At 32.7% G+C, this 27,974-nt stretch overlaps 1 protein-coding gene across 5 annotated transcripts in view; it reads right to left on the bottom strand.

Moving 5' to 3' along the window:
- The window catches only part of Cip4 (formin-binding protein 1-like Cip4), a 168,019-nt gene that overhangs the window by 83,139 nt on the left and 56,906 nt on the right, over window positions 1-27,974 (bottom strand). For 3 of the 5 annotated variants that reach the window (XM_074173075.1, XM_074173074.1, XM_074173076.1), the window contains exon 2: window positions 8,751-8,795. The exons of the other annotated variants lie outside the window; for them this stretch is intronic. In XM_074173075.1, coding sequence (XP_074029176.1) covers window positions 8,751-8,795 — 45 coding nt within the window. The remainder of the gene's footprint in view (window positions 1-8,750; window positions 8,796-27,974) is intronic. 5 annotated transcript variants of the gene reach the window in all.

Raw genomic sequence — 27,974 nt, 5'->3', positions numbered from 1 at the left:
ATTTTCATGCAACTTTCGAATAACTTATTTCTGTATCATCAAAACAAAGTAAAATACCGAGAATTTGCCCTTTTCGCAGGAAAACAGTAGGCTTGGTTTAGAGCTGTCACTTTGGCTAAGTTTTGCGAAAAGTGCGGCCTATTAAGGTCTATGCCTGTACAAAAAACCACATATCTGCTTTCAAAAATGACTAAAGAACAGGGTTGTCTTCGTCTTAGTGTGTCACACTGTAAAAACGATTATCCATTGATTGACCAAATTAGTCGCTTGTCCAAATTTTCGTGAAAGTGCTCAATTAATGGTCCATCGTTAGTTCATGTTTCACCATAGAACAGAACTGAAAAAAAATCCGAAAATGAAAACTTTGCAAAAATTTTTGTTTTTAATTTTTATATTTCTGAAAATCATCATTCAACTCTAGATAATTTGCTGGTTAATCCATTATTCAATTTACCTTTTCCTTCGAGACAACCGAGGAAGAGTGAATTTTTCAAAATTTTGAACACTCACGATGTAGTTGTGTCTAATGTATAATGTCAAGCAACTTATCATGACATGTATCATGACGAATTTCAAATTTGTGCGAAGTATTAAGTTAGACCAAGGTAAAATTATCTTTCTCGGTTGTCTCTGATTAAAACTGTAAATTGATAGATAAAAAACATGATCATACAATGTAGAACCAAATGAAAATTCTCAGAAATGTGAAAATTGAAAACAAAATAAAATTTCGAAATCTGTTAAATGAAGCACTTTCACTTAGCCATATCCGGTTAGTGTGGTTAGCCCAATTTTTTAAATGTAGTGGAAATACTTTATTATATTTCTGGGAAATGATTGAGAAAATGATCTATCAGGATATTTCAAATGAAATGTTATTCTATCCAGTTATTCAAAGTGCTTGATATCTACACTGAACAGAAATAGGAAAGATTTGCTGTTGAATTATTTGTTAATTGATAAAATAAACAAAGTTATTCCTGAAGCGTAAATTGTTTACATTCTAGGCAGACTAATTATCCGAGAATTTAATTTTGCAAGTTTCAGTAGGTGAATCGCAATTTTTCCACGAACTATCTAAAAATAAGACGAAAGGTGCGAGGTAAAAACACATCCACAATGTTTGATTGTAATATTGTTTTCGTTGAGTTTAAATACGTAAAGAGGTCCTAATTAGGGTTCAATTCACGGAAGAGAGTCATAGTTACGACCGCACCGGGGGGCCTGGAGGGCCGGTTAGGCCCCCCCAGACGCACCCTGGCGTTGGATGCGATCGGATGTGGAGGGGTGGATTTTCAGGAAATTCTTGCGGGTACCGCCCCTCACCCCACACCAACAGGATTTCGCAGGGCTTCCTCCCGCTCACCGAGCCCGGAATTGCTTCCTTACATCTACTTAGTGTGGCTAACCAAGAGACAGGACCATCGGCAGCGTTCGACCGAACGTTTGTACAAGTTAACTAAGCTCTTCTTTCGCCAGAGAGTGCTCGCGTCGCACACCTGCCCCCGCCAACCATGCCAAATCGATAGGGAATATGGTCCCGGAAGTGGCCGGTCGGGGTCCTAAGCTCGGATACTAGTAGCTCCGTCCAACCGGGGTCCGACACCTCAAGCGTCTGCCTTGGTGCCCTCCAAGACTAGACTCGGATACTAGAGCCCGGAAGGACCGCGAGCCCCGACACCTCGAACGCTCGGATCCGTACAGAAGCAGGCGAGGATCACGGAACAGCATAAGCCGTCCAGTGCCTCAGAATGGGGCTGCAATGCACCCATGAATGGATTACCGCAACCCTGTATCCCTTTACCCGCTAGCGGAGCCGCTGCCCCTAAGAGGCCAACGCCAGTTGGAGATGAGGCTCACTAGCCTCCAGCCGCGAGCGGGCACTCACCTCCCCCCTAGAACTCATGTTAGGAAAGTTCCCTTTCCAACGTTAGATGAGTAACCGTCGAGGACTCTCACGAGCATCCTCTACCACACATCATATGTCGAAGATGTCGCATCCATTACCCGTGTAGGTGCGGGATATCAACAACTTTTGGGTGTACGCCGCAGAAAACTGTAAGTACGCAAATGAATTTATGATTCATTCTTTCAAACGGATATATCTGTGCACAACTAAATAAAGAACAAAATATCTTTTCCATAAGTAACAGCAAAGTTCCACATTGTCAAACTTGTTATTATTATTTTGAAAAATTCGAATCGATTTTTTAACTTCACCATTACTAATATCTGATTTATTTGAACAGATATTCAACAACCGATATTAAATTTATGCAAAAAAAATCGCATGTTTCAATGACAATGCATCATGTGAATGGTAGATATAATGGCGTGAAGTAAGGCGACATCTATATTGACTATCTTATTACTCTTCAAACAATGATAACAGTCGATAAGAAAACCAAATATAAATGATAATTTAAAAACATAATTTTGGACGAACTTAGGATTTTCTGGACTGTATTTCGAGCTTTTCGTCAATAGATGGGGTCAAGAGTTATAACAAATCATAAAATGTTGTAGTCCTGAAGATGATACTAAGAAAAAGACGAGCGTTTTATGATATCCCTAAACAATATTTTTGAAAGCACTACTTTGGATATAGATGGCGTTTCAACGAAAACTTGACCCTACCCTCCCCTGTAAGTCAGAAACGGACGTGTAATCGAAAATTTCAAAGAACACGTCAATTTTTATTTCTAGGGGGACTAATTCTGATATGGAAATCATACCCGAAACTTCACCCTCCCGCGGTCAGCAACTAGGCCCCCTATTTATTCTATGGCATGGGGGGTCGAGTGATACATCATTTGAAAGGTATTTTGTCCCTCTATTACTTCTGTGATTTTTTTCGAAATTGGTTCATTCGTTATTGAGAAATTAAATTTTCAGCGTTTTATTTAAAAAAAAAACAGAAAGTGTGCAACAGCGAATTTTCTTACAGAAGTAATGAAGGGACAAAATACCTTTCAAATGATGTATCACTCGCCCCCCATGCCATTGAAAAAAATAAGGGGAGGTAGTTGCTGACCGCAGGGGGTGAAATTAGTCCCTCTAGAAATAAAAATTACACGTCCGTTTCTGACTTACAGGGGGAGTCATGTTTGCGTTGAAACGTCCTGTATTAAGTGATCAAGGAAAGCACCAAATTCAAAAGAAAGGACAGACGACCTGAATTTAAATCAAATAACTTCGAAGTCCCGTGAGCCATGTTGATATTCACAAGATAATGATTTAATGCTACGTTGTAAAAACCTAGATATAGGTAATTTTGCACATTACAAATTGCATACATTTCTCTAAATTTTTATTCTCGTCACTTGTCCAGTGTAATTATGTGATAAAATGGACGCTTTATCTTGTGAATATTTTGGAGGTTCTTCACATAATTCACAAGAAAATTCACACCATTGGAGTATATAAGTATCTATAGGTATAAAAGGTGCCAAAAATGCTATACATATCACTCCTGATGGTCTTTATTGGATTGTATTGGAGAACAAAACAAAGAAGAAAATATATCTGATATCAATCATTTGTATATTTTTGCAGAAATATTTGTTAGTAATAGGCAAAAGACAAACCTCATGTACTCGTGTACCAAAGTAATGGTTTAGACGATCTGTATACTATATTTTTTTATACATTGTATAAAACACGAAATACCGAATTGAAAGGGGTATTTTTTCAGGTGACACTAGTTTTTTGGGAAAATATTTTTGCCTTTCGTGTAATTCAATGTTCATGTGGAACTAATTGTTTAGAAACGGTATTTTTTTCTACAGTGTATCTGAAAGAAACCTGTGAATGATTTACATATTTTCATCAAGAGTACAGTTATTTTATTTCTTTCTATCTTTGGAAGTTTCCCAGATTTTTTTGTTGAATGATCGAGAAATAGAAAGACAAAACTTTTATTTTCCAAACGAAATACGAATATTGATATGTGAATACATAATATTTTACCATCAACATCTAATATACCTAACCTAACTACTGTACATTAACTTCAGTGATTTGTTCGGTCGTTTTAAGAAAAAAAGTTCCTATGAACATATGACAGGAGTTGCTTCGTTTCTGAGATACAGGCCGTTGAAGTTTGAAATTAAGGGATGTATAAAATATCATAAATATCCTTACATTGATTTGGTTGAAATTTACTACAGTTATTTGAAATAATAAGGCGCTTATTTAGCACGAACCAGATTGAAATTAAATTATCAGGTCTAGTGGGCACTACAGCCAACAATATTGAGAAAAAAAGAACGCTACTGACTTTTTTGTAGTTATTTATTATTTAAGATTAAACAACTTAAACAACAACCTTCGTTTTCGAGAAAAAAATCACTTCTAAAAACTGTCCATTAAACATTAAATAAAAACCAAAAGTAAATAATAAACAATTTCGACCTCAAAGTCGAAATTTAAATAAATTAAATAAAAAGCAAAAGTAAACAAACAATTTCTACCTCAAAGTAAATGCGCAAAACATCCACCTTCTGATAAAATACACGAATACAATCGATTTCTTATTGACTGTTCGTTCAAAAATACCCGGGGTATTCCTTATGACATTGCAATTGTCAATTATACGATCTTTCCTACCCAAAACGTTCAGCTGAAATTGTTGATGAAAATGGCTTTCTCTAACAACGTGGGGATTTTCTTTGGCCCAAAAATTGTCATTGTGAATGTTCATAAAAGCATCTCGTGACGAATTTGCTTCGTCCGTAAATAAAATATTTGGTAAAAAAGTATTGTTGTATGCCATCGTATGAATCAACCACAAGTAAAATAACTGCCCATACGGTTTATGGGCTGACTTCCAGCTGCATTGCAATCTTCATGGTACTATATGATGGATCTTCAAGTAAGTATAGATTCTTCTAGTTCAGGCGTTGTTACAGTTTCTGGTCGGCCACCACCTGCATTTTTATTAAAACTCCCAGTATCACATAATCTTGCATGTAGCGTTCTAAATGTTTTAGCACATGTAATTACTCTGTTAAGATATCTGTCTTGGTAAATTATCAGTGTTTCTTCCGCATTTCCATTTGCTAATCCATAAAGTGCATGTCAGCCATTTCAGTGTTAGTAAAATGTAAAATTATTCATAATGAAATCACTGATAATTGACAACACTGACTTTCACTGATATGACAACACTATATCACTGTCAGCTGGTCTCCAAAGCAGATGTTCATGATATGCAAAGTGGCTTCATTTTTTTCCTTGAAAACGAAGAAAATACAAGCAACAAAAAAAGTTGGATTTTTTTTATTCATCTAAAAAAATAAAAAACTACAAGTCAACGGCATACTGAGACTCCCTTGGGGCTGATAATTTTAATCTAGTTGAGTTTAAATACGCGCCTTGTTACTTCAAATAACTGTGGCAAATTCCAACCAAATCGGTGTGAGGATATTTATGATATTTTATAAATACCTTTTTTTTTAATTCCAACGCCCGGTATTTCAGAAACGAAACAACTCCAGATATTTCTACACAGGAACTTTTTTCTTAAAACGACCTAACGAATCTCCCTCTGAAGTTTCGTACCGTAGTTAGGAAACACCCTGTATTTAATATATTATCAACCTGTTTGTATAGTTTTCATGAGACTATATAGTAACATACATCCTTCTTATTTGATAAAAAGGATATGAAGAACATTAAAAAGGAAAGTATTCATACCGAAATCTCTGTGAATCATAAAATGTTCTTCTTATTCATAAGTGACACGATTGCAAGAAATTAATTTCCATTCATACTGCTTTTAATCTAGTACGACGACGCACAGTTGGACAATTTGAAATTATAATTATTGTTGCCCTCGCTCAAACTAAATTAATGATAATAAACGATGTCTGATCCAGATGTTCATTGGACCCGTCTTACAAGGAACGTGAATCATCTTTTCAATTTATCATTTCATTAGAATAATAAAGCTATCACGAAGATTTCAATGGGCATTGCACATTGCACGTAATCAGAACAGCTGAATTGAAATCGATTGGCAGGCGGTCACCGTTTCCTCAATTAAGGTATTATCAGTAAAAAGGTATTCGGAAGATCGAACGAATGAATATTCTATTAGACAAAATTTAGAAGATATACCATAGCAAAACACATTTTTCAGTGTTAGAAACAAGCAAATACAGTAAATACGAATAATTTCATTTCAGAACTTTTCAAAGAATGGACGTCGGAATTGATAGTCAACTTAAATAATATTTTTGTTGTCAAAGTCACAAGTGCTAAGTTGTGCCACAATAATCGATAACACCGATTATTTCTATACTAACGACCCGCCCCGGCTCTGAACTGGTGCAATGCTTATACTTACTATAAATTCGCCCACCGGAAATTTAAGGGCTTGGAGAAACTCCTTTTTCCCCCGCAGCAGGCGCCCCAGATAGCACATTTATAACATAAAACGAACCTACGTACAAAATTTCAGTTTCCGAAAATATAGCAGTGCGGAGAAACAGTGATGAAAAGGTAATTTTCATATGTAAATGCGCTCCTTTTATCCCCAATTGGGGATACCCAGTTAGAATATTCGAAAATCCTTTTCCATTGCACAACTACAACACGAAACGAACCTACATACAATATTTAAGCTTCCGAAAATATAGAAACAGTGATGAAAAGGTAACTTTATTTTATAAACGCGCCTTTTTCCCCGCGGCTGGCGGCCCAGTTGAAATATTTCAAAATTCTTTCTTATTGCACAACTACCACATGGAAAGAAACTACATACAAAATTTCAGTCCCCGAAAATATAGCGGTACGGAGAAACACTAATGAAAAGGTTAGTTTCATATGTAAACGCGCCCCTTTTGCCCGCACGGAGGGTACCTCAGTTGAAATATTTAAAAATCCATCCGTATTGTACATCTAACACATGAAACGAACCTACATACGAAATTTCAGCCTCCGAAAATATAGCGTTACGGAAAAAAAGTCATTTTCATATGTAAACGCTCCCCTTTTACCCTCACAGGGGGCTCCACAGTTGGCATATTTGGAAATCCTTCCTTGGTGCACATCTAAAACCTAAGAAGCATCTATGTATAAAATTTTAGCTTCCTAGGACTTACCAGTACGGGGAAACAGAGATGAATGAGTGATTTTTAAGTGAGTTACTTAAAGTATAGATTGAACATTGTGAATCATTTGAAAATATGCCATATAATAGACTGGTTCGCAAGTTGGAAAGACGTGGTAATTCTTGCTAAAGCCAATTTTGATTTCATCAAAAAAATCATGAAACTTGAATTGTATATAATCAATTGCAAAAAACTCTTCACAAATAGTCAGTGGGCTTACTTGAAGACTGGCTATGAATCAAATTATCTAAACTAAAAGCTAAAAACTGAAATAACAATTTTTTCACGTCAGTCTCAACTTCCTACACTGTAAGTTGATGGACTGACACATATCAGAAAACATCTACTCCTTTGGCTAATACCACGAAGGGCGTTGGATTATATCCGAAAGTGTCAGTGCAGGATTCTTCACTGAAGTTATTCCTGCATATGTTGTTGGCGATACAACTGCCGATACAATTATTGGAACAGACTTGCAGCTCGATTTCGGGGTTTCGGTGCAAGGTAATGCATCAACATAAAGCCGATGATTTCCGATGAGTGAAAATCGATTCCTTCAGCGTATCATTCCTCGAACGGAAATCATCGACTTTGTTATATACACTATCTTGCACTAACGAGTGGCCAAACAGCCCGAAACCGGTCTGCAAGTGTGTTCCAATAATTGCGGCAGCTGTTTCGCCAACAACATTTGCAGGAATAACTTCAGTGAAGAATCCTGCACTGATACCTGTCGAATACATTCCAACGCCCTTGGTGGTATTAGCTAGGAAAGTAGTTGTTTTCTGATAGGTGTCAGTCCATTAACCTACAGTGTAGAGAGTTGAAACTGGCATGAACAAATTGTTCCTTTTGATGATTTGAATTGCAAAAATATAAACAATTAAAGATTCCAAAAACATTTTTGTCTAGGTTTTGCAAACTACCCAAAAATTCTGACGTTGGAGACATAAAAAATGTCTTAGAGGACGAAACTTCCGGGAAAATGTCGATTCCCAGATCGTCATGGGTAGTTCCCATGCATTTAATGTCGAGAATACGGTTTTTTCGCGTTTTTCGTTTCATATACTATCAAATATTAATTTGAAAAGCATGATATCTACAAATTTGACAGAAAAAATTATCATGATTTTTTCAAAATTAATTTCATTATTATAAAAACTCTTATACAAGTAAAAAAACTAAAATTGTTATAAGCTATTTATTGACGATTATTCAAATGAGAAACATTAAAACATTTGAAAAAATGGAAAAACTTGTATCTTGAACACCTGTGTAAGATACAAGTTCACGTGTTTCGATCACCAATTGATCTTCTTCAAGAAGAAGTTTAATCTTCCTCTTGAAGCGTGGTATTAACCGGAGAAGTAGTTGTTTTCCGACAGAAATTTAACAGAACCTACTGTATACGTACGTCGGGAGATGTTATTTCGAAATATTAATATTCTTATATGTATGTATCTCTCCTCATACAGTCTTCAAACTTGTTTTGATTTCAATTGAACTGTCCTAAGTTAATCACTGATTACAAAGTGCACGGATTCGAAATCTCCATCACCAAGAAAATGAAAGTCCGCCCGTAACAAATTGTTGAAGAAAAATACGGGTAATTGGGCAAACTACAAAAATACTCACCAAGTTACCCAACCGTTTCCTCATGTTCTCGAATAGTGTACTTACCTGGAATGAAAAGAAATAGTTAGTTATCAAACGCATATATAAGGACGCTTGTTATGTTTCTTCAGAATATTAACTCACGCAAAGATTTTGCTTGAAATTATTTTTTCAGTATAAATAAAGTAAACTGAATGATAACCTTGAATGGATTGAAAACCGTCTATTGAATCTAACCTAAGAGGATGATAAAGGGATGAATAAGTAGGAAACATTTCATTAGTTCGGACTTTTATTGCCTAATATGATATAAAATGATTTGAAATCCGTGCAAGAATCAATACAATTAAAATGAATAGCTGAAAACAACAATTACATTAACAATTATATTAAGCAAAAAAAACATGAAATAAAACGAAATCAAAATAAAATAAAGTAAAATACAAGCAACAATTGAAAATTGAATGATAAAAAGAAATAAAAACAAATCATCACCCGAAGACGATTGTAGATACTAACAATCGAAACGTCGTTAAGTAACTTGGCTTGAAATCTTTTTTTGTTTCTTTTTCTATTGTTCAATTTTCAATGGTCGCTTGTATTTTATTTAATTGTAATTTCATTTCAAGGTATTTTTTGCTTAATACAATTGTTATTTTCAGCTATTCATTTCAATTTTATTGATTCTTTCAGAGATTTCAAATAATTTTATATCATATTAGACTATTGAAGTCCAAACTAATTAAATTCACCATGAAACATTGTCAACCACCTTCAAACAAAAGTAAAAAACACTTTTGTGTTTCTATTTTTCATCTGTAATTGGCCAAATTCGAAAATTGGCAGTACAAAAGTACAAAGAACTTGAACCTTTTTCAAATAGGGATATTTCATAAAATCAATTTTTGCATCAAGTCATTCCTACACATCATCCTACACATCATCATCATCATCATTCCTCACTCGGATGTAAACATTTGTTGAATTGAATGTTTACCTGTTTGTCTTTGAGCTCTCTCAATAGATTTTTCAAGTCGGATATTTTTTAAAATTTAAATTCAGATTACATAGTTATCTTAGATAGTGAATAACAAAAGTAAAAACAGAAAATATTTTAATATTATAGTATTTCAAATTAAATATATCTTGAAATTTTCCATTTTTCAAAATACATTGTCGGGTCAGAGTGATCAAAAAATTTCACACAACCTGTTAGTTAACGTAGAAAAGGTTATATTTATTATTACTACTATTTTCATATATTTCTGTTGATATAAAAAATGTATAGGGATTTTTTAAAAACAATGCCACAAAAAAGTAATATCTGATACACACTCGCCCAAAATAAATTCATACCATAAGAATATAATTAACTGGAACAAAAAAACTATTTGGAATCACACTGAATCGATTATGTTTGGTTTTAGCTCCAGGGGAAGTTATGAGATGAGTTGTCATGCGCCGCCCTGTCATAAAATTTAAAATGGTGTCAAGCAAGAGAAAATCATTTGTTACCAAGAAACGTGTGAAATTTCGAGTAGGTACACTACAAAATTATAGTCAGTCCAATGAACATTAAAGACCAAATGCAAGGATAATTTGGGAAATCGATTCGGAATATTTGGAATAGCCAAATTATTTATTGGAGGCCTCACAAAATCTAAACATAAATGTGAGAAGAACAACGAGCTGGTGCCATACAAAATGACTGAGAAATGACCGACATATGTTGTGAAAAAAGGATAACGAAGTGCGAGATTAAATTATTGTAAGCTCCAAAAACAAATTTTATTATTATTTTATTTTATTATTCAATACTTTTCAGTTCGGATTTGGTTTTAGGAGAGAAAGTTCTTGAGGTGTGTATGAAAAAGAAATATGTTTTATAACTTTCCTGTTTCATAGTAGCATATTCTTTTCTTGCAATTTACCGGTAGATAGTCGGTTTATTGATTTTTGTGATCCAATTGACTTTCCGGCCTACTCATCTCGACTTTCACACATGAACCAAAAACGTTTTTTATTATTCGTTACCGGAATACTGTGATTATTATCGCAATTCAATTTTCCTTCACATTATATAGAGAGTATTCTGGAAAATCTGAAAATATCGGCGGTATTTGTATAAGATGTACAATTACACGTCAGTGAATTCTATGATTAAGTGAAAGAAATGGTATTAATTAAAAAACGGATGACTCCGCAAAACGTTTGAGTTCCCAGTTCCCATACGAAAGTCAGAGGGATCTGATGCCGCATCACAAGCAAAATAAGGAAAAAGCCACCTGGGTTCCTGTCACATGAGTGCGTTCACTAAATGAAAAACAAGACAATGCCGGTTACACCAAGATAAAAATGCTAAACTCTGGTGATACGAGGTTTTATAGGTCAGAGAACTGCCGGGTCACGGTCAGACCACGGTTACATTCCAGCAGCTTCGTCTGGCCACAAGGCTGCAAAATCTGTTTGTTATTTTAACTATCACATGTATTTTCTAGTGACTTCGTCACTAGATGAATGAAATGAAAATGATTATTAGAACTCTCACAATGTTATTTTTCCAATATATCAGATATTGGATAGTTAGCAGTTCAAATTTCGAATTAGAATATGTAAAAAATGTCATGAAGAATACCGTGAAATAATCATATTTCACTGCTTTCCGGCCAAAAAAACTTCATTGTAGGAATTTAGGCTTTCACGGCTGGCGTCAATGTTTTGGTTTGTTTCCGGGTTTTGCCGTGGTTTTTTTCGGTCATAATCTCCAAATGTTTCAGCTGCAACTGCGGCAGTCATCTTCAGTGGCGTTGTCGAAGTACTATTTAAAGTACTCTTCTTCAAAGTACTCTTCTTGACGTGTCAACTGAAGCAGACGTGTCAACTGAAACAGTTGACACGTCTGCTTCAGTTCAACTGAAACAGTTGACACGTCAAGAAGAGTACGCCACTGAAGATGAATGCAGTTGAAATGTTTGGAGATTATAACCAAAGAAGAGCATGGTAAAACCCGGGAACCAACCAAAACAAAAAACTTCAGGTTTTCAATATGTTCGAACACGGATATGCGTGGACAATACAATACAATACAAGCGCTCATATGAAAGTGGGCAAACCGCAGACACGTGTTTCTGGCTAGTTAGCCTTCGTCAGTACGGTACAGTCAAGTGCAAAGGATATACAACACTTGGTTGCAAGAAAGGGATCAAAAACAAACAAACGGATTCACCATCAGGGGCCAACTGCGATTTTGTGTCATAGTTGGAAGACCTTGTGATTACAAGGACTAACTCCCAACTTAGTAACGGGTGCCGATATAGCAACCTGCGTGACATCCGGGTCACGCAGGTATAATATATATATATATATATATATATATATATATATATATATATATATATATATATATATATACAGTGTGACCCATTTAAAATGGAACCACCCCTGTAGAATGTACATTTTTCAATCAATCTCAATTTTTTTTTATTGAAATATTAAGCATGAAAAACTGTATCTTGACACTAACTTTCACAATTTTAGTTTCATTTCCAAGGCACTCTATGGTTTTTTTTGTTTGTCAAAAACGGCAAAAGTTTATTAGACAATTTTTGTTTTCAAATTTGACTACACCAATGGATTCGTAGTCGTTATAAATCAAAACTGTCAAATTTTCATTAAAAAATATTTGTTAACAACGAAGTTACAACAACTTCAATTTTGGAAACAAAGTATTTGTTTGAAATTTTTATTCAGATTATAGACATATTTGAGATCTGACAACACTGTCATCACCAAGTAGAACGCCAGTGAATTTGTACAGTGAAAATCCGAAGTCAACAGCTCAATGCGTTCTACAGTTATAACTCCTGAAAATATGGTAATGTGAGAGATTTGTGGTGCAAGCGTTTGTAATAAAAATCTGACTACGCCACTGGATTTGTGGATAATATTCCCTTAAAATCATTCATTTGAGTGTAGGTTACGAGAAGTGTACTCTAGAATAACAGAAAATTACAAATTCATTTTCAAGTTATGCAGTACTTAGTACATTCTTCCGCATAGCCGCTAAAATCAAATTGATTTAAAGCATGGAAATCATTTATTCAATAATAAAACAGAGAGCAGGACAAAAATTGTTCCCTGTAAATTCTTCATAACTCAGCTAAAACAATCTTTTAGAGGAGATATCAATAATTTGAGGAAGCTGAACTCATTATGCAAAGGTTTTATAATAAATCAACAGTAGGCTGTGATTTTGACAGTTAATCATAAATAAAATAATAGTTGTTAGTTACGTGCATTTAATAATGGCTTTGCAATTATCATTAGAAGAAAGAATTGAAATTGTGAGAATTTCTGGGGACAATTATCATAGTGAAAGAGAAGCAGCTAGGATATTTAATCACAGACATCCAAATCGACTTCCCATTGACAGAAGCACCGTCAGTAAAATTAACAAAACATTTAAAGAAACCGGTGCAGTCAGCAAACATATTTTAAAAAATAATCACCGAAGAAGAAATTTAAACGAAGGTGCTGTTTTAGATTATTTTAGAAACCACCCAAACAGAAGTTTACGAGTCGCCAGTTTGGATTGAAACTTACCGAGAGAGACTATTCGACGATGTCTTAAACAAAACAAAATGAGAGCATTTAAACCTAAATTTCTTCACTCTTTAAAGGCAGGTGATGAAGTGAAACGTATGGAATTTTGTTTGTGGGCACAAGGCGAGTACCTGAATACAAGAAATTTTTTAAACTGCATAATGTTTAGTGATGAAGCTTCTTTCAGCACCAATGGGGTAGTTTCATCGCAAAATGCTCGGTATTGGGCTACGGAAAATCCGCACTGGATCATAAATTGTAAAAGTCAATATTCCGAAAAAGTTAACGTTTGGTGTGGTATAGTACAAAATAGAATAATAGGTCCATATTTTTTTGATGGAAACATAAACGGGCAAAATTTTTTGGAATTTCTAAATAACCAATTATCGGACGAAATAGATGAAATGCCTCTTGCGGAACAAGTAAATTTATATTTTCAGCTCGACGGCAGTTCCGTGCACAATTCGAGGATTGTTAAAGAGTGGCTAAATAACCAGTTTCCAAATCATTGGATAGGACGAGGTAGTGACTTAATTGAATGGCCACCTAGATCGCCTGATCTAACAATATTAGACTTTTTTCTGTGGGGTATTCTGACACAAAAAGTATACAGAACAAGACCAACGAATCGAGCTGAACTCATGCAAAGGATACGACAAGCTTGTGCCGAAATTACAGTGTAAATAGTGTAAACAATATTCGGAAGAGATACGATAAATGTATTGAACTTAATGGAGGTTTGGTAGAAGCCACAAAAATTTGAATGTTTAGTTTTAAATCAATGTTTATTTTAGTATCAGTTTTTTCTTTATGGCAATTAATTGTTGAATAAATACTTTGAAACTTGTTTGTATACATTTTGTTTTCATCAGCTATAGAAGAAGGTAGAGTAAGTTCAGAATCTCATAAAATGTGATTTTCCAGGTGCGCTGTTACAAAAGTACTATTATTTATTATTGGGAAACTTCCAAAAAGCTTACAAGTATGACCATTAATACTTCAAGATTCTATCAAGATTTGGTAAAAGCGCAATTGGGAGATCCCATGACATGAGATTCTGAACTTGGTCTACTACTGCGTAACTTGAAAATGAACTTTTAATTTTCTGTTATTCAATTATTCAATTTTTATTTTAATTTTCACTTCTCGTAACCTACACTCAAATGAATGATTTTAAGGGAATATTATCCACAAATCCAGTGGCGTAGTCAGATTTTTATTACAAAACGCTTGCACCACAAATCTCTCACATTACCATATTTTCAGGAGTTATAACTGTAGAACGCATTGAGCTGTTGACTTCGGATTTTCACTGTACAAATTCACTGGTATTCTACTTGGTGATGACAGTGTTGTCAGATCTCAAATATGTCTATAATCTGAATAAAAATTACAAACAAATACTTTGTTTCCAAAATTGAAGTTGTTGTAACTTCGTTGTTAACAAATATTTTTTAATGAAAATTTGACAGTTTTGATTTATAACGACTACGAATCCAGTGGTGTAGTCAAATTTGAAAACAAAAATTGCCTAATAAACTTTTGCCGTTTTTGACAAACAAAAAAAACCATAGAGTGCCTTGGAAATGAAACTAAAATTGTGAAAGTTAGTGTCAAGATACATATATATATATATATATATATATATATATATATATATATATATATATATATATATATATATATATATATATATTATATACCTGTCCGCCACATATTTTGACTTCCACCCACCATGCCTCTTTAAAGTAGTGATGTCTCCACTTGCAAACTGACAGGTGATCTTTGACACGTAAACCCAGTATAAAGTTCTGGAAGTTGCGATCTTTCGACTCATATCTCTGAATTAATTGAATCCAATCATTTGATTGGTGCATTTACCTTTCTGATAATTCAGAAAAAAATTATCTTAAAATACATTGGAACAATCCAGATACAGGTAAAGTACACACATGTAAAGATCATATATGCGAGAAATGAAATCAAGTGAAAGGTGAAATAAGGATAAAATTATGGTAACAAAAGAAATTGTTTCTGTTCAGAATCATCATATTTGAATACTTGAGTGTGACGATTAGACTTTTATTGTTGATAAAATTGAAGATGACCGAAAATTTTTTCTGTCTGTATTTAATGAAAAATTATAATTATTATTATCCGGATTTTTCTGAATGTTCATGAGACAATAAATAACAGGTAGCGCTGAAATTTGGGGAAAGTTATTTAGATTTAAGGTATAATCGAGTTAAAATTGTAAACTACTTTCCAATTTGAACTATTATAAAATGGAAAAATCGTACGTTTTTCCTATTATATAAAATTTTTGGTTTCCTATTTCAAATACTTCGTCAGTTTTTTCAATTGGAAGTTCTTAGAGTTTTGACAGATCAAAAGATAAGCGGCAATTCCCTCCAAGTGACTACTTCAGATACGACACTGGTTTGAAGTGATAACAATTCGGTGAATAATTGTTAATTGACTGTACATATTTGATTTGAAACATACTTATATATCTTTTCTTTCACTACAGTGAAACAACATTGTCTGTATTGTATTTGTTTAATGATAAAAACCTGTTTTTCATTCTGGAATTGTGTGAAAGCGATTTGTATTATTTTCACTAATCATCAGTAATAACTTTTCCACTGTTCGTTCAGAAGCGTACATATTTATGAGATGCTAGGGTTGTTTTATTGATTTACAGCGTAGCGTGTTTTTGGTTGTTTAATCGATTGTCAACGAAAATTTTATCTTTTTCACGAAGAACGTTTAGAATTGTCAATTTCACATTGTAAGTGAACATATATATGTTCAAGGTTGTGAACATATATATTTATTAGCTGCATTACATTAAAATAAAATCGATTCACTGCAATCAGTTCTTTGAATCAATATTAAATTAAACCGGTTCATCTAACAGTGTTTATGCAGCACACTTTGTCCATTTGTCCAATGGAACTGGAGCAGCTAGACCAACGATTAAAGATCGTTACAATCTTGATAATTGGTAAAGTAACAACATAATTTCAAATATTGGCACTTCATCAGTACCAGTGCCCACTATTTTTGTCAATGTTAACACATAACCTATGCTTGAATATAAGTTTCAAGAGTTCTATTGTTTAAAAAAAGACATGTCAAAGAATATGAATGAAAAATACTAGGGACAAAAAATTGGATGAATACGTTAAAAATGGAAACAATAATTATGAAGTATGAGAAAAAAATATATGAAATTTTAAAATATAAGAACGCTAATTTACGAAAAAATCCTAAATATTTTGACCTGAAATGGCGTATTATTAATATGGGTTAGAAAAAATGCTTGATGAAGGAACGATAAGGAAATATTTGTAGAAATAAATGAATAGATACCGAAATAAATGGTGTATTAAAAACCCTGAAAAAATACTAGGATGAGTTAGTTTTTGAAGAGGTTGAAAATAATTTAAGAAATAAGAGAAAATAAACAATGAATGAAATCTAAAATATAATAATGCTTATCTATGTATCCAAAATTATTGCGACGTTTAATGAATATAATAAAAAATGGGTTGGAATTAATATAAACAATAAAATGTCAATGGTATACATAAAGAAAAATAGATAAGTGGTTTAGTCAGTATGACAATAAATAAGCAGTGAGTATGAAATGCAAAATTTTAAGAACACCAATTTGCAAATGAAACAAATCATTGACATTTTACTTAATGTTAACAACGTCCTTTTCGACTCATATTATTTAATAATTGACTTTCTTTTCAGTTCAGAATTTGTTCTCTTTACAAATTAGTATTATTATAATACCATTTTCTCTGAATTCGATATGGCGGCACTATGGAAATATTATCTAACAATTTGATGTAATGAAAATAAGATTATCGAAATGGATGAAGAAGACATGGAAATAAATAAAATTACATGTTGCAAAATAAGTAAACTCCGTCTTTTGCTTTTCGCCACATCAAGTTGTTAGACAAAATTTAAGTAGATGACGTCATATGACCGCTATATTGAATTTGGATAACATTAATATTACGCCGCCATTTTGAATAGACATGGCCACTTGTATAATATTGTCGAAAATGGAATTTTATATTGCTTTGTAAAAATATACAGTATTCTATAATTCTTGAGTTAGATCCATTTCTGGTAGAACCCGCGACTTTCAATTGTTTTATCATTAGACACATACAGGGTGTATCAACGATAGGTGGGTGGGCGATAGCTGCTTGCCTATTAAAGATACAAAAAAATATGTCATGAGAAAGTTGTAGAGATTAATGAAAGCTATGTTTCAATAATTATTACTAACATATAGGATGGCCAAACTTTTGTTGGGTCACACATTTTTTTTCAAATAGAATATCCAAATATATTCACTCGATGGAATTTCTTGGGCAAAGTGTTTCTCAAAAATATAGAGTTGTTTGGGTTTATACTGGGTGGTTCAGAAGGATAGTGAACTGTATGTCAAAAATGGGTTCATTCAACCAAATAACTTTGAGGACAGAGTATGTTCATTTCGTCTTCATATGTTTACCGAACGGCGTTTTTCTATATAGTGGTGAACAAAACTCGGGAACAAAACTCGGGATTCTGAAAATGTAGGTATCCACTCTTACATTGCCATTGGAAATGTATCTAATTCTTGAGAAAAGTATATGAAAAAGTAATTAATTAAACCAATCTACGATTTCTATTCGAATTTCAAATATTGTTCATCTTTTAATAGAGCATAAAATCTATTTTCCTTATAATCTCGTTGTTTTCTCGCAACAGGTCAATTCCTTAACAAGATAATGGAAATTTGAGGAAATTAGATCTGGGGATATCACTGTTCCTGTAGAAATGTATCAGTTGCGATTCTAAACAGTTCACACAATCATCGATAATTTTTATTGTCTTTTTCCACGTTTTGTTTACTTCTTGTGGTTTACACTCTCTCTGTTTCCTGAAACATCTCTTTCGAAAAATCTGCAATCATATATTCATTGTATCAGGATATCGTACTGCATATTATTCTACTGGCTGAGGTCTGATTATGTAACATCTACTCGGAATGTAGATCATTTTAGTTATATCAAATCACCCTTGGAACATTTGAATATTATGGGAATTATCAACAAACTTCACATTTAATTACTAAGCAGGTGAATTAACTGAATTCTATTTTTTCTGCTCGAATAGAAATTGTCTGCCGAAGAAATGATGAATATGATCTACATTTTAGTTGAATATGACAGAAATTGTTTATTACCCAATAGAATGTATGCTGTTCGTTATCCTAACTCAAGGTCTACATACGACCATAGTTTTTGGAGGGTTAAAGGAACATTTAAGGAAACAGGCAGTGTCAAGCATGAGAAAAGGCAAGTAGTGAATAAAATTGCAACAAATGAAGAAAATGAATTAGCGGAGATGCTTTCAACAGTTGAAAATCCTAATGTAAGTACGATGGAAATTGAAAGACATTTGAAGTCATATTTCAGAAAGTCAGAATTTTGATCAAAAATAAAGTTCATCCATACCGAAGTCAGTTACATCAAGAACTCTGAAATGTATTATGTTACCAGAGTTCGGTATTGCAAAAATTTATTGAGTTCGATTGGCAAAGAACCGAATCTTTTAAAATATGTTTTGTTTTCTGATGAGTCAACATTTGAAAGTGATGGCATAGTAAATATATACAATATGCACTACTACTCAACAGAGAACCCCCATTGGATGAGAAAAGTCGATAGCCAAAACATATGATGCATAATTGGGAATCAGGTCATATTAGGGCTATATTTCTTTGATGGGCCTCTGAATGGAGAATTTCATATAGATTTCCTCAGAAATAATTTATCAAATTTGTTGAAGGATGTACCGATTGACGCAAGGCATAGGTTATTACCAACATGACGGCTGGCCTCCCTACAACCAAAATCGGTTAAAGAGGCTTTTGAAAAGATGGCGTAGGAATAGATGGATTAGAAGAAATGGAACTATTCACTGGCCAGCACGATCCTCAGACCTCACATCCCTAGATTTCAATCTATGGGGTATGTTAAAAGAGATGCCTATCGAGAGAAACAACTACACTAGAAGACAAAGAATATGATTAGAGAAGTTTTTCAGTATATTACAAAATCAACTTTAATGCATAACTCAAAATGGAAGATTGTTCGAACATCTATAGTAAATTTGTTTTCATTTTGTTACTTGTTTCGTCCAGCACCGAATTAAAAAACAATATTGCTTCTAACCTGTGGTAGAAGTCCATTTTTCTCAAAGTGGAGTTCAGTAAATTTGCGAAGAATAAAAACTCGAAAGTCGTCTCCACAATTTATCATCACCCTCAGATGTTAGAACGGTAAAACCGTCAATCAGTAATGTTTCGAACCTATATCGGTTCATCGTTAGCTAATTATTTAAAATTCTACAATAAAAGAAGAACAAAATAACAATAGTTGATACAATGAAGTATAAAATGCTTACATGGAGAGGAAAATATTTTATAGTGGAGAAAAGAAAGTTGTCACATGTTACCAATGAACAAATGGTCACAGTGACGTGTTAATAATAATGAAAAAGTATTTTTTCAAATAGTAAAAACAACGGAAGTTTATAAAATCATATCTATAAAAGATTGAACTATGAGAGGCTTAGAGCCTTTATACCCACTCATTAACATGTTAACGAGTGGGTACACCTTACCACCTGTGGAAACAAAATGAAGATTCCGGATCATCAATGGATTAGTCGAAAAACTAAGGCTAAACAGAATATCTAAAACATATATATGACAACATAAATTTTGGAACTATAACTTTTCTCCCATCAATAAACTCTTGCCTGTACCATATCTGTACGAGTATTAAGTAGTACCTATCGTGAACAATTAAAATCAAGACCATAACGAAGGAATTCCAATTCAATGGAAAACGTTTGCACATAATCCACTTTTCAAAACACCTTGATTCAGTTTATAATTGTAAAAGTAAGAGCTGGAGGTTTTTGCAGAGTGGGGTTTACCATACCAATTAATTGAATCAGTGCCGCAAATGGTACAGAATTATATGTAATACAATTATATAATTTATTCAATTCAAATCATTCCATAACACATAAGAAATATACTAATCTATTACTGAGCTTTTTTTGAAAACGTTCGATTTATGACTCACAAAAAAAAATCATTTTTCATTATCAGACCCTGGGAAACTCAAAAGGATATACAAGATGCTCCATTTGAAAATGTTTATTATATTCAAGATATCAATCATAAGGTAAGTTGTGTAAACGACCTGATATTGAACAAATTTGACATATTGTTACCCTTGAAAACAATTTCCTTCAAATACCAAAAACCTCTTTGGATAACAGATGTTATCAAAAAAATTATTGAAGTAAGGGAAAAAGCTTACCGCAAATACAAAAAATTGCAGGGCGAAGGTCATTGGAACTATTACAAACAACTCAGAAATCGTGTAAATATAGCTGTTCATAACGAAAAAAAAAATGCTATTTAGAATTCAGTGCAAGAAACAAAAATGGTAGTAAGATTATGTGGAAAAGATTACAAAATTTGAATATACACAGCAAAACAACTGTATCTATACCAGAATGTCTTGACAACCCTTACAGAATAAATCAGTACTTTATACAGTCATCATCGAATAAGTCTGAACCTGAACAAAATTTGTTCATTAAGTATATTCAAAACAAAAAATCTATTTTTGGGGAACTCATTCATTTTTCAACAGTTACTGTCGAAGAAATTCATTAATGCTTGCTAAAGGTGAAATCACTAGCTACTGGTCCTGACTTAATAAACTTGGAAATGACATTACTTTGCTGCTCAACAAGTCTACCAGTATTAACTAATATTGTCAATTCTTGTTTACTGGAAAGTATTTTTCCTGATATCTGGAAAATGTCACAGATAATTGCATTGCCTAAGACACAGTTGTGCTACAGCCTTACATAACATTGTTGATGATATTAGAGAGGAAAAAAAATGTTCTTATTCTCTTAGATTATTGAAAAGCATTTGATACGATAAACCACGAAATTTTACTCTCTATTTTACACTTTATAGGTTTTTCGGACAGTGCTATTAGTCTTATGTGTAATTATTTATCTACAGGACAGGAGTCAACATGTGGAGACAGCTGTGGGTCAGTCAGCAAAAGAAAAGGTCACTTGTGGGGTTCCACAAGGGTCTATACTTGGCCCCGTACTATTTAGTATATACACAAGTATATACATTTCAAGCATTACAATTTGTAAAGTCCACTTTTATGCTGATGATACACAGCTGTATCACTCATTTGCTCCAGAAGATTGGTTTGAGGCTCAAAAAGTTATATCTGAAGATATAAACCGATTAGTAGAGGTATCACATGCCCATAAGCTAAAAATCAAAACACTCAAGTCTAAAGTAATGATATTTGGAAAAAACAAATATGACATTGAAACAATTATGAGAAGTAAAATTCGAAATGAAGAGTTACTGTTTACAAGTGATGCAAGGAATTTAGGTTTACACTCATATACAGAACTTCAATTTAGAAAACATATTAACTCTTGTCTTCAAAAGGATTATTGTTCATTGAAAATGCTTTACCCTCATAGACATGTTCTTTCACAATCTCTTAAAAAATGGTAAGTGATACACTTGTCCTGAGTCACTAACTTTTGTGACGTTCTGCATGGACCATGCTTAGATCATAACGATATCAATCGTATAGAAAAAATATAGATTGATCTACGGTATTCGCAAATATGATCCAATATCTCACAAACTAAAATCCGCAAAGTGGTTGAAAATGCAAGATCGTCGAAAACTTCATTTTCTCATTTTAACCCATGCAGTAATCAATAAACACATCTTTACAATAAAACAAAATATAGGACAGATATTCATAACCTTAATTAACGTCATAGGGACATATCTCCCTTCCACCTTACAAAACTTCTCTGTTCCGTTGGTACCTATCAACAACATTTCGATTACTACAAACGACTGCAGACATTCTATTTGAATAATATGTCTCGTAAGTGATCATAGTGTTTTTAAAAGTTTAAAAGTTCGGGAGTCGATGACGAGAAGATTAGATACTTGCATTCGAGCGAGAGAAGTCATTTTCAACAGTTCTTGAAGATTAAGAAACATTACATGTAATTTTTTGAATCAAATTGTTATTGTCGAAATTATTTTTCACTCCGTACATCCGAAACAAAGCGTCCTATCAAGAATCATCGAAGGACGAAATATCCTTAGAATAGTCCAAGAAATAGTCCCTTAAATTTTTGCCGCATGAGAATTAGAACTTCTTATAATCTGAAATCTGAAAATTATGGCAAAAATGGGGAGAATTTTCATTTTTCTCAAAAAATATTCATTTATTCATCAATTTCTATTTTGTCCCCTTCAAAGTAGTCCCCCTCAAATACACTAGTACTTGCGTTTTTTCCAATCCTCGAAGAAGTTCTAATATGCACTTGATCTCTCTCAGCGACTTGGTTTTTATCTCCTCAATCATCGCAAAACACAGTTTTGGGAACAAGAAAATGTGACAGGGAAGCAAATCTGGTGAATAGGGTGGCTGAGGCATGGTTACGGTGTTGTTTTTGGTGAAAAAAAATACGAAAAAAAATGACGAGTGAGCAGGTACATTATCATGATGCAAAAGCCATGAATTATTTTTCCATAATACCAGATGTTTTCTTCGTATTGCTTCTCGCAACCGGCGCATAACTTCAATATAATACTCCTTATCTGATGATGCACTACGCCACGGTTATCGAAGAAAACAGTCAGCAAAACCCTGACATTTGATTGAAGTTGGCGTGCTTTTTGATCTTGGCTCTCTTGGGCTCTGTGTGTAAATGAAGAAGGTTCATGAATATCTCCTCCTATTAGTACGATAGTTCTGGATTTTCGATTGTTGTATACGAAGTGTAGGTAGAGGCAAAGACAGTCATCACGAAAGCGGATTACCTCGCGCTCTAAATCTAAATTAATCAAATTAATATTTTTTATTTTTTTATATCAACAACCAAAAAAATATATATCTAAAATCCAGATAAAAAAAATTAAAACTTCACCTCAAAAATTTACAGCGTGATATAAACCGTATAATTTGTCGGAAAATTGTCGAATTTATAATTTTTGCCACGTTTTCGATTTTAAGAAAGCTATGTGAATAAACTTCATTCACTTCATTATAGACAAAATTTTTAAAGTGAATCAAAAGCTTTACAGTTTTGCAACGCGGAATTGTACGTTCCTTCATGAACAAAACTATATTGAAAATCCGTTAGAACACAAAACGGACACGAAATGGACAAAATAAACAAAATTGACAAAATTCCTATCCCTCCGCGCCTGCCGAAAAAAAATTGCACTTTCGTCAGACATTCGCTTATATCTTCTTTTTAGTGCGTTTTAATAAGAATAGTTCTTAATATTGTAGATAGTGGAGTTTCCTACAATATATAATTTTGAAAAATCGTACTTAGCGGATATTTGTCAAACTGCTAACTTAGGGACACTTCACTTCAGTTACAGCCTATTTTCAGCAACCACGTATCAAAATAAAAATTGTAGGAAATTTAATTACCTGGTTCGTGGTTCGACTCCATAGGCCGGACGAGCAATTTTCACTGCCTATCGTCCAACTCGCGTTAGAAATCGCACGTTAAAAAGTAAGATCCTCAACTCGCACAATTTTCTACTTTTGAGGGTTATCCTTCATTGAAACAGATTTTTAACAGATTTTTATTACTGATAACAATTAAGTAGGTAATCCATTTTTCATCAAGCTAATAGATACTTCATAGTAATGTGATAAAAAGTTTTTCATTAGTTCAAGCGGATTGGACATGGTAGTACTGAATTGTATGAAACATTTTTACATTTATAGAGAGAATAGGGGTAAATAATTTTCAAATAAAAAAAGCAAACGAAAAAAATGAGACATTGTTGGCGATTTTCACAGAAAATTAACGAAGAGGTGGAAGGATCTCGGGCGATATTCGATTCAACAAAATTTTGTAATTTTGATCGATGAATTGCATTCATTATTATTATCATTATAAATAATTATAAACGAAAAGTCAGTAGGAAATAATATGTTATTAATGTGTTGACAATCACTAAAAAAATAATCTAAAAATTATAAGCCAACGCAGTAAGTACACAAGGAAAATATTTCAGCATCAAATGAAACAACCTTTTTTTATACAGAGAAGAAAGTTATATCTGGCAAAAACAACTCTAGAGATGTATTGAGTAGGTAAACTCAAAATTGAGTAGGTAAAATCAAAATGCGTTTGCAAAATATATGCAGGAAATATTTCCAGTGAAAAGTATAGGAAATTTGAGAAGGAACAACAAACATTTGTATCCCCCATTTCAAAATTTCATGGTTACTCAGTTCAAAATAATCAAACATTTCAAGACTGCATGCCTACCCTAAGTTGTCATGATAATCCGTGAATTTTCCAAATTTTCATTTCTCTTATGAACATTTCAGGTATTTTTTATTTAGGTACCTCATTTCACTGAAAATGTTTATTATATAAAAAGCTAGTAACTGATACTGAAATTTTTCAAAACCGGCTCTGTCATACATAACATTCTTTCAAAGGTCAACAATTCTTTGTCTACAGGAAGTTCCAGTCATTCAAGTATGATTAGGTCTCAGAACCAGAGCATCAAACGAAGGACTCGCATTTCTTTCCTTCGCTATCAACAGAAAAAGATAATTCTTTGTTGGAAATGTGGTTAAAGTGGGTGGGATATTTAACTGTTGAAATAAATAAACGAAGTACGGATTTAATGATGATCTAATAATAATTGTTTATACATGTCTGTTCTTTATAACTCAACAGGGCAGATAACTGTTACTCATAAATATAAAGTTTTATTCTAGCGCGTTAAAAGGTAAGGTCTCGTTAATCCTTAGCTAGCACAAGTTTCGACTTTTGAGAGTTGTCGTTTATAGGGGGCGACAGCTGGTTAACAAAACATATTACCATTAGATGATTTTTCAGAAGTGTCCATGACGAATATGGCTAAACATTTGCAAGACTATAAACGGCATTTTTGAAAATTTCTTTCGAATATTAACAACCCCTTATTAGATGGTTCCCGAATGAATCATCTCTTGGTATATCATTCTTCGGCTTATTCGAATATGAAACCGACTAAAATTTTTTAAGAATATTATTCGTTCGAATATGAACTATCACCCCCGCGGACGCTTCCAAATGAATCATTTCTTGTTATATTGTTTTTTGGACTATTCCAAATATCAATACCGAATACGATCCTAGCTAAACGGAATTTTTGAATATTTCGTTCAATAATAAATCCCCCCCATTAAAGACTACCAAGGGAATCATACTCTTGGTAAATTATTCTTCGGTCTTTTCGAAGTTTCTGTATTGACTATCTGTTTATGAGTCGTAAGGAGTGAGCGCGTCATACTGAAATCTAATTTAGAATTCTACGAGAAAATGATGGATTTTAGCAAAAAAAATTATGAGGAAAACACTTTCCTATATACACAGAGAATCCCACTGAGTTAATGAATATTTCATATTCGCGAAAAAAAATACTTTGAAACGTTAATATGGCACTTTATGAAAAAAATATTGACTCAGCGGGATTCTACATTCAAAAATAGACACATTTTGCCGGCATATTGAAATTGGAGTTTTTTGAAATTTCTTATCGGAAGGTGCTGCCCCACGACAGAATCCTAAACTGAAAATCGTATGAAATAGCGTTGGCAACATCACACTGGAATTTGTACTGTTTGTTTACTTTTGCCTTTTCAGCAGGGTCGTAGTTACTCTGTAGTGGAATGAGGTCGAAGGAATGAGAATTCTAAAGCAGGTAGATCGATGGGATTAGGAATATTCGATCTCAAATAACTCATTAGCATATCAAGCAGTAGTCTAGTTCACATGTAATTTTTTTTGTAACATTTTTCAGCCCTTTCCAAAAATTACGACCAAGGTGTCATTCGATTCGTATTTTTGCCTAGAAAGTTTAAGGAAAGGTCCGAAAACGCGGGGATAAAAATTACAAAAGTTATAAACAATTAAGTGGAAAAAAATGGGGCTTTAGTTTTTTCTTAATATCTCGGAATATTTTCAAAATTTTGGAAATTTGAAAAAAGATTTGAAAAGATCAATGAATTTGCATGAAAAAAGTTCCGACTCCCGAAACTGTATCTCGATTATTTATAATTTTTACAGAGCCCTGAAAATAGAGCCAAAAGCGGGTAGTCTGGCTTCCGCGCGCCTTTCGTCACTCTGACATAAAAACAAAAAAAAATATTTAAACATATTAAATGTAAATATTAAGGAATGAAAAAATTCATGTGAGTTGGGATACATCAATAAACAATAATCCACAGTCAAAAATTTTTTATCCCAATTTTAACGTTAATTATAAATTTGTTAATTAATATAAAAATCCCTATAATTATTAAACTAACCTGGCATTTTTTTCCTTTGGTGAAGTTATCCTTAATGGGCAAAAAAATAGATTACCGTTGCCAAAATAAAAAAATTCATATTTTCTATTTTTTTATTAACAATTGAAAATTATAATTTAATAAAAAATACATTATAATTTTTTTTTTTATTTTTCATTGTTTCAATGTCTCATGACTGAAAACTAATTAATAATCTTTTTTATTTTTTACAGCTATTGTTAATAAATTTATTATAAACAAATACATTGTTTATAAGCAATTCGAAAATTTTTTTTTGCATTATGTTAATTGAAAAAAATGGTTTCTTAAAAAAAAATTTTTGTTGCTAAAAAATGCGTTTGTTGATTAACAATCGTTTTTTGCAACTATTTGAAATTTGAAATTAAGGAATCGTTTTTTTTTTAAATCATAAATTCTATTGTTCTTTAAGGTTTTGAAAAAACTTTTTTTTTATTCTTTTTCCAATTGTTTATTAAAAACAAATTGTTATACACAAAATTTTTTTTAATTTTTTTTTTCAATACTTTGTTCTATAATAAAAGTAAATATGTGTTTTTTTTAATATCACAATATTAAAAGTTTTATAAAAAATAGAATAAATAAAAAAATTGTTTATAACAAAAATTCTTTAAATAAACAATTAAAAAAAGAATAGAAAAAAAGTTTTTTCAAAACCTTAAAGATCAATAGAATTTATGATTAAAAAAAAACGGTTCCTTAATTTCAATATTCAGTTGCAAAAAACGATTGTTAATAACAAACGCATTTTTCAGCAACAATATTAATTTTATATATTAACTTTCAATTCAGAAAAAGTTAATAATTAACAAATTTATAATTAACGTTAAAATTGGGATAAAAACTTTTTGACTGCGGATTATTGTTTATTGATGTATCTCAACATTACATGAATTTTTTCATTCCTTAATATTTACATTTAATATGTTTGAATGATTTTTTTTGTTTTAATGTCAGAGTGACGAAAGGCGCGAAGAAGCCAGACTACCCGCTTTTGGCTCATTTTCAGGGTTCTGTAAAAATTATAAATAATCGAGATACAGTTTCGGGAGTCGGGACTTTTTTTACGCAAATTCATTGATCTTTTCAAATCTTTTTTCAAATTTCCAAAATTTTGAAAATT

Source organism: Leptinotarsa decemlineata, unplaced genomic scaffold, assembly GCF_025532065.1.
Source record: "Leptinotarsa decemlineata unplaced genomic scaffold, Ldec_3_MD MMD2_tig00000199_RagTag_RagTag, whole genome shotgun sequence".
Taxonomy (NCBI): Eukaryota; Metazoa; Arthropoda; class Insecta; order Coleoptera; family Chrysomelidae; genus Leptinotarsa; species Leptinotarsa decemlineata.
The sequence above is the reverse complement of the archived record's forward strand: the minus strand, read 5'-3'. Positions and strand labels throughout refer to the sequence as shown.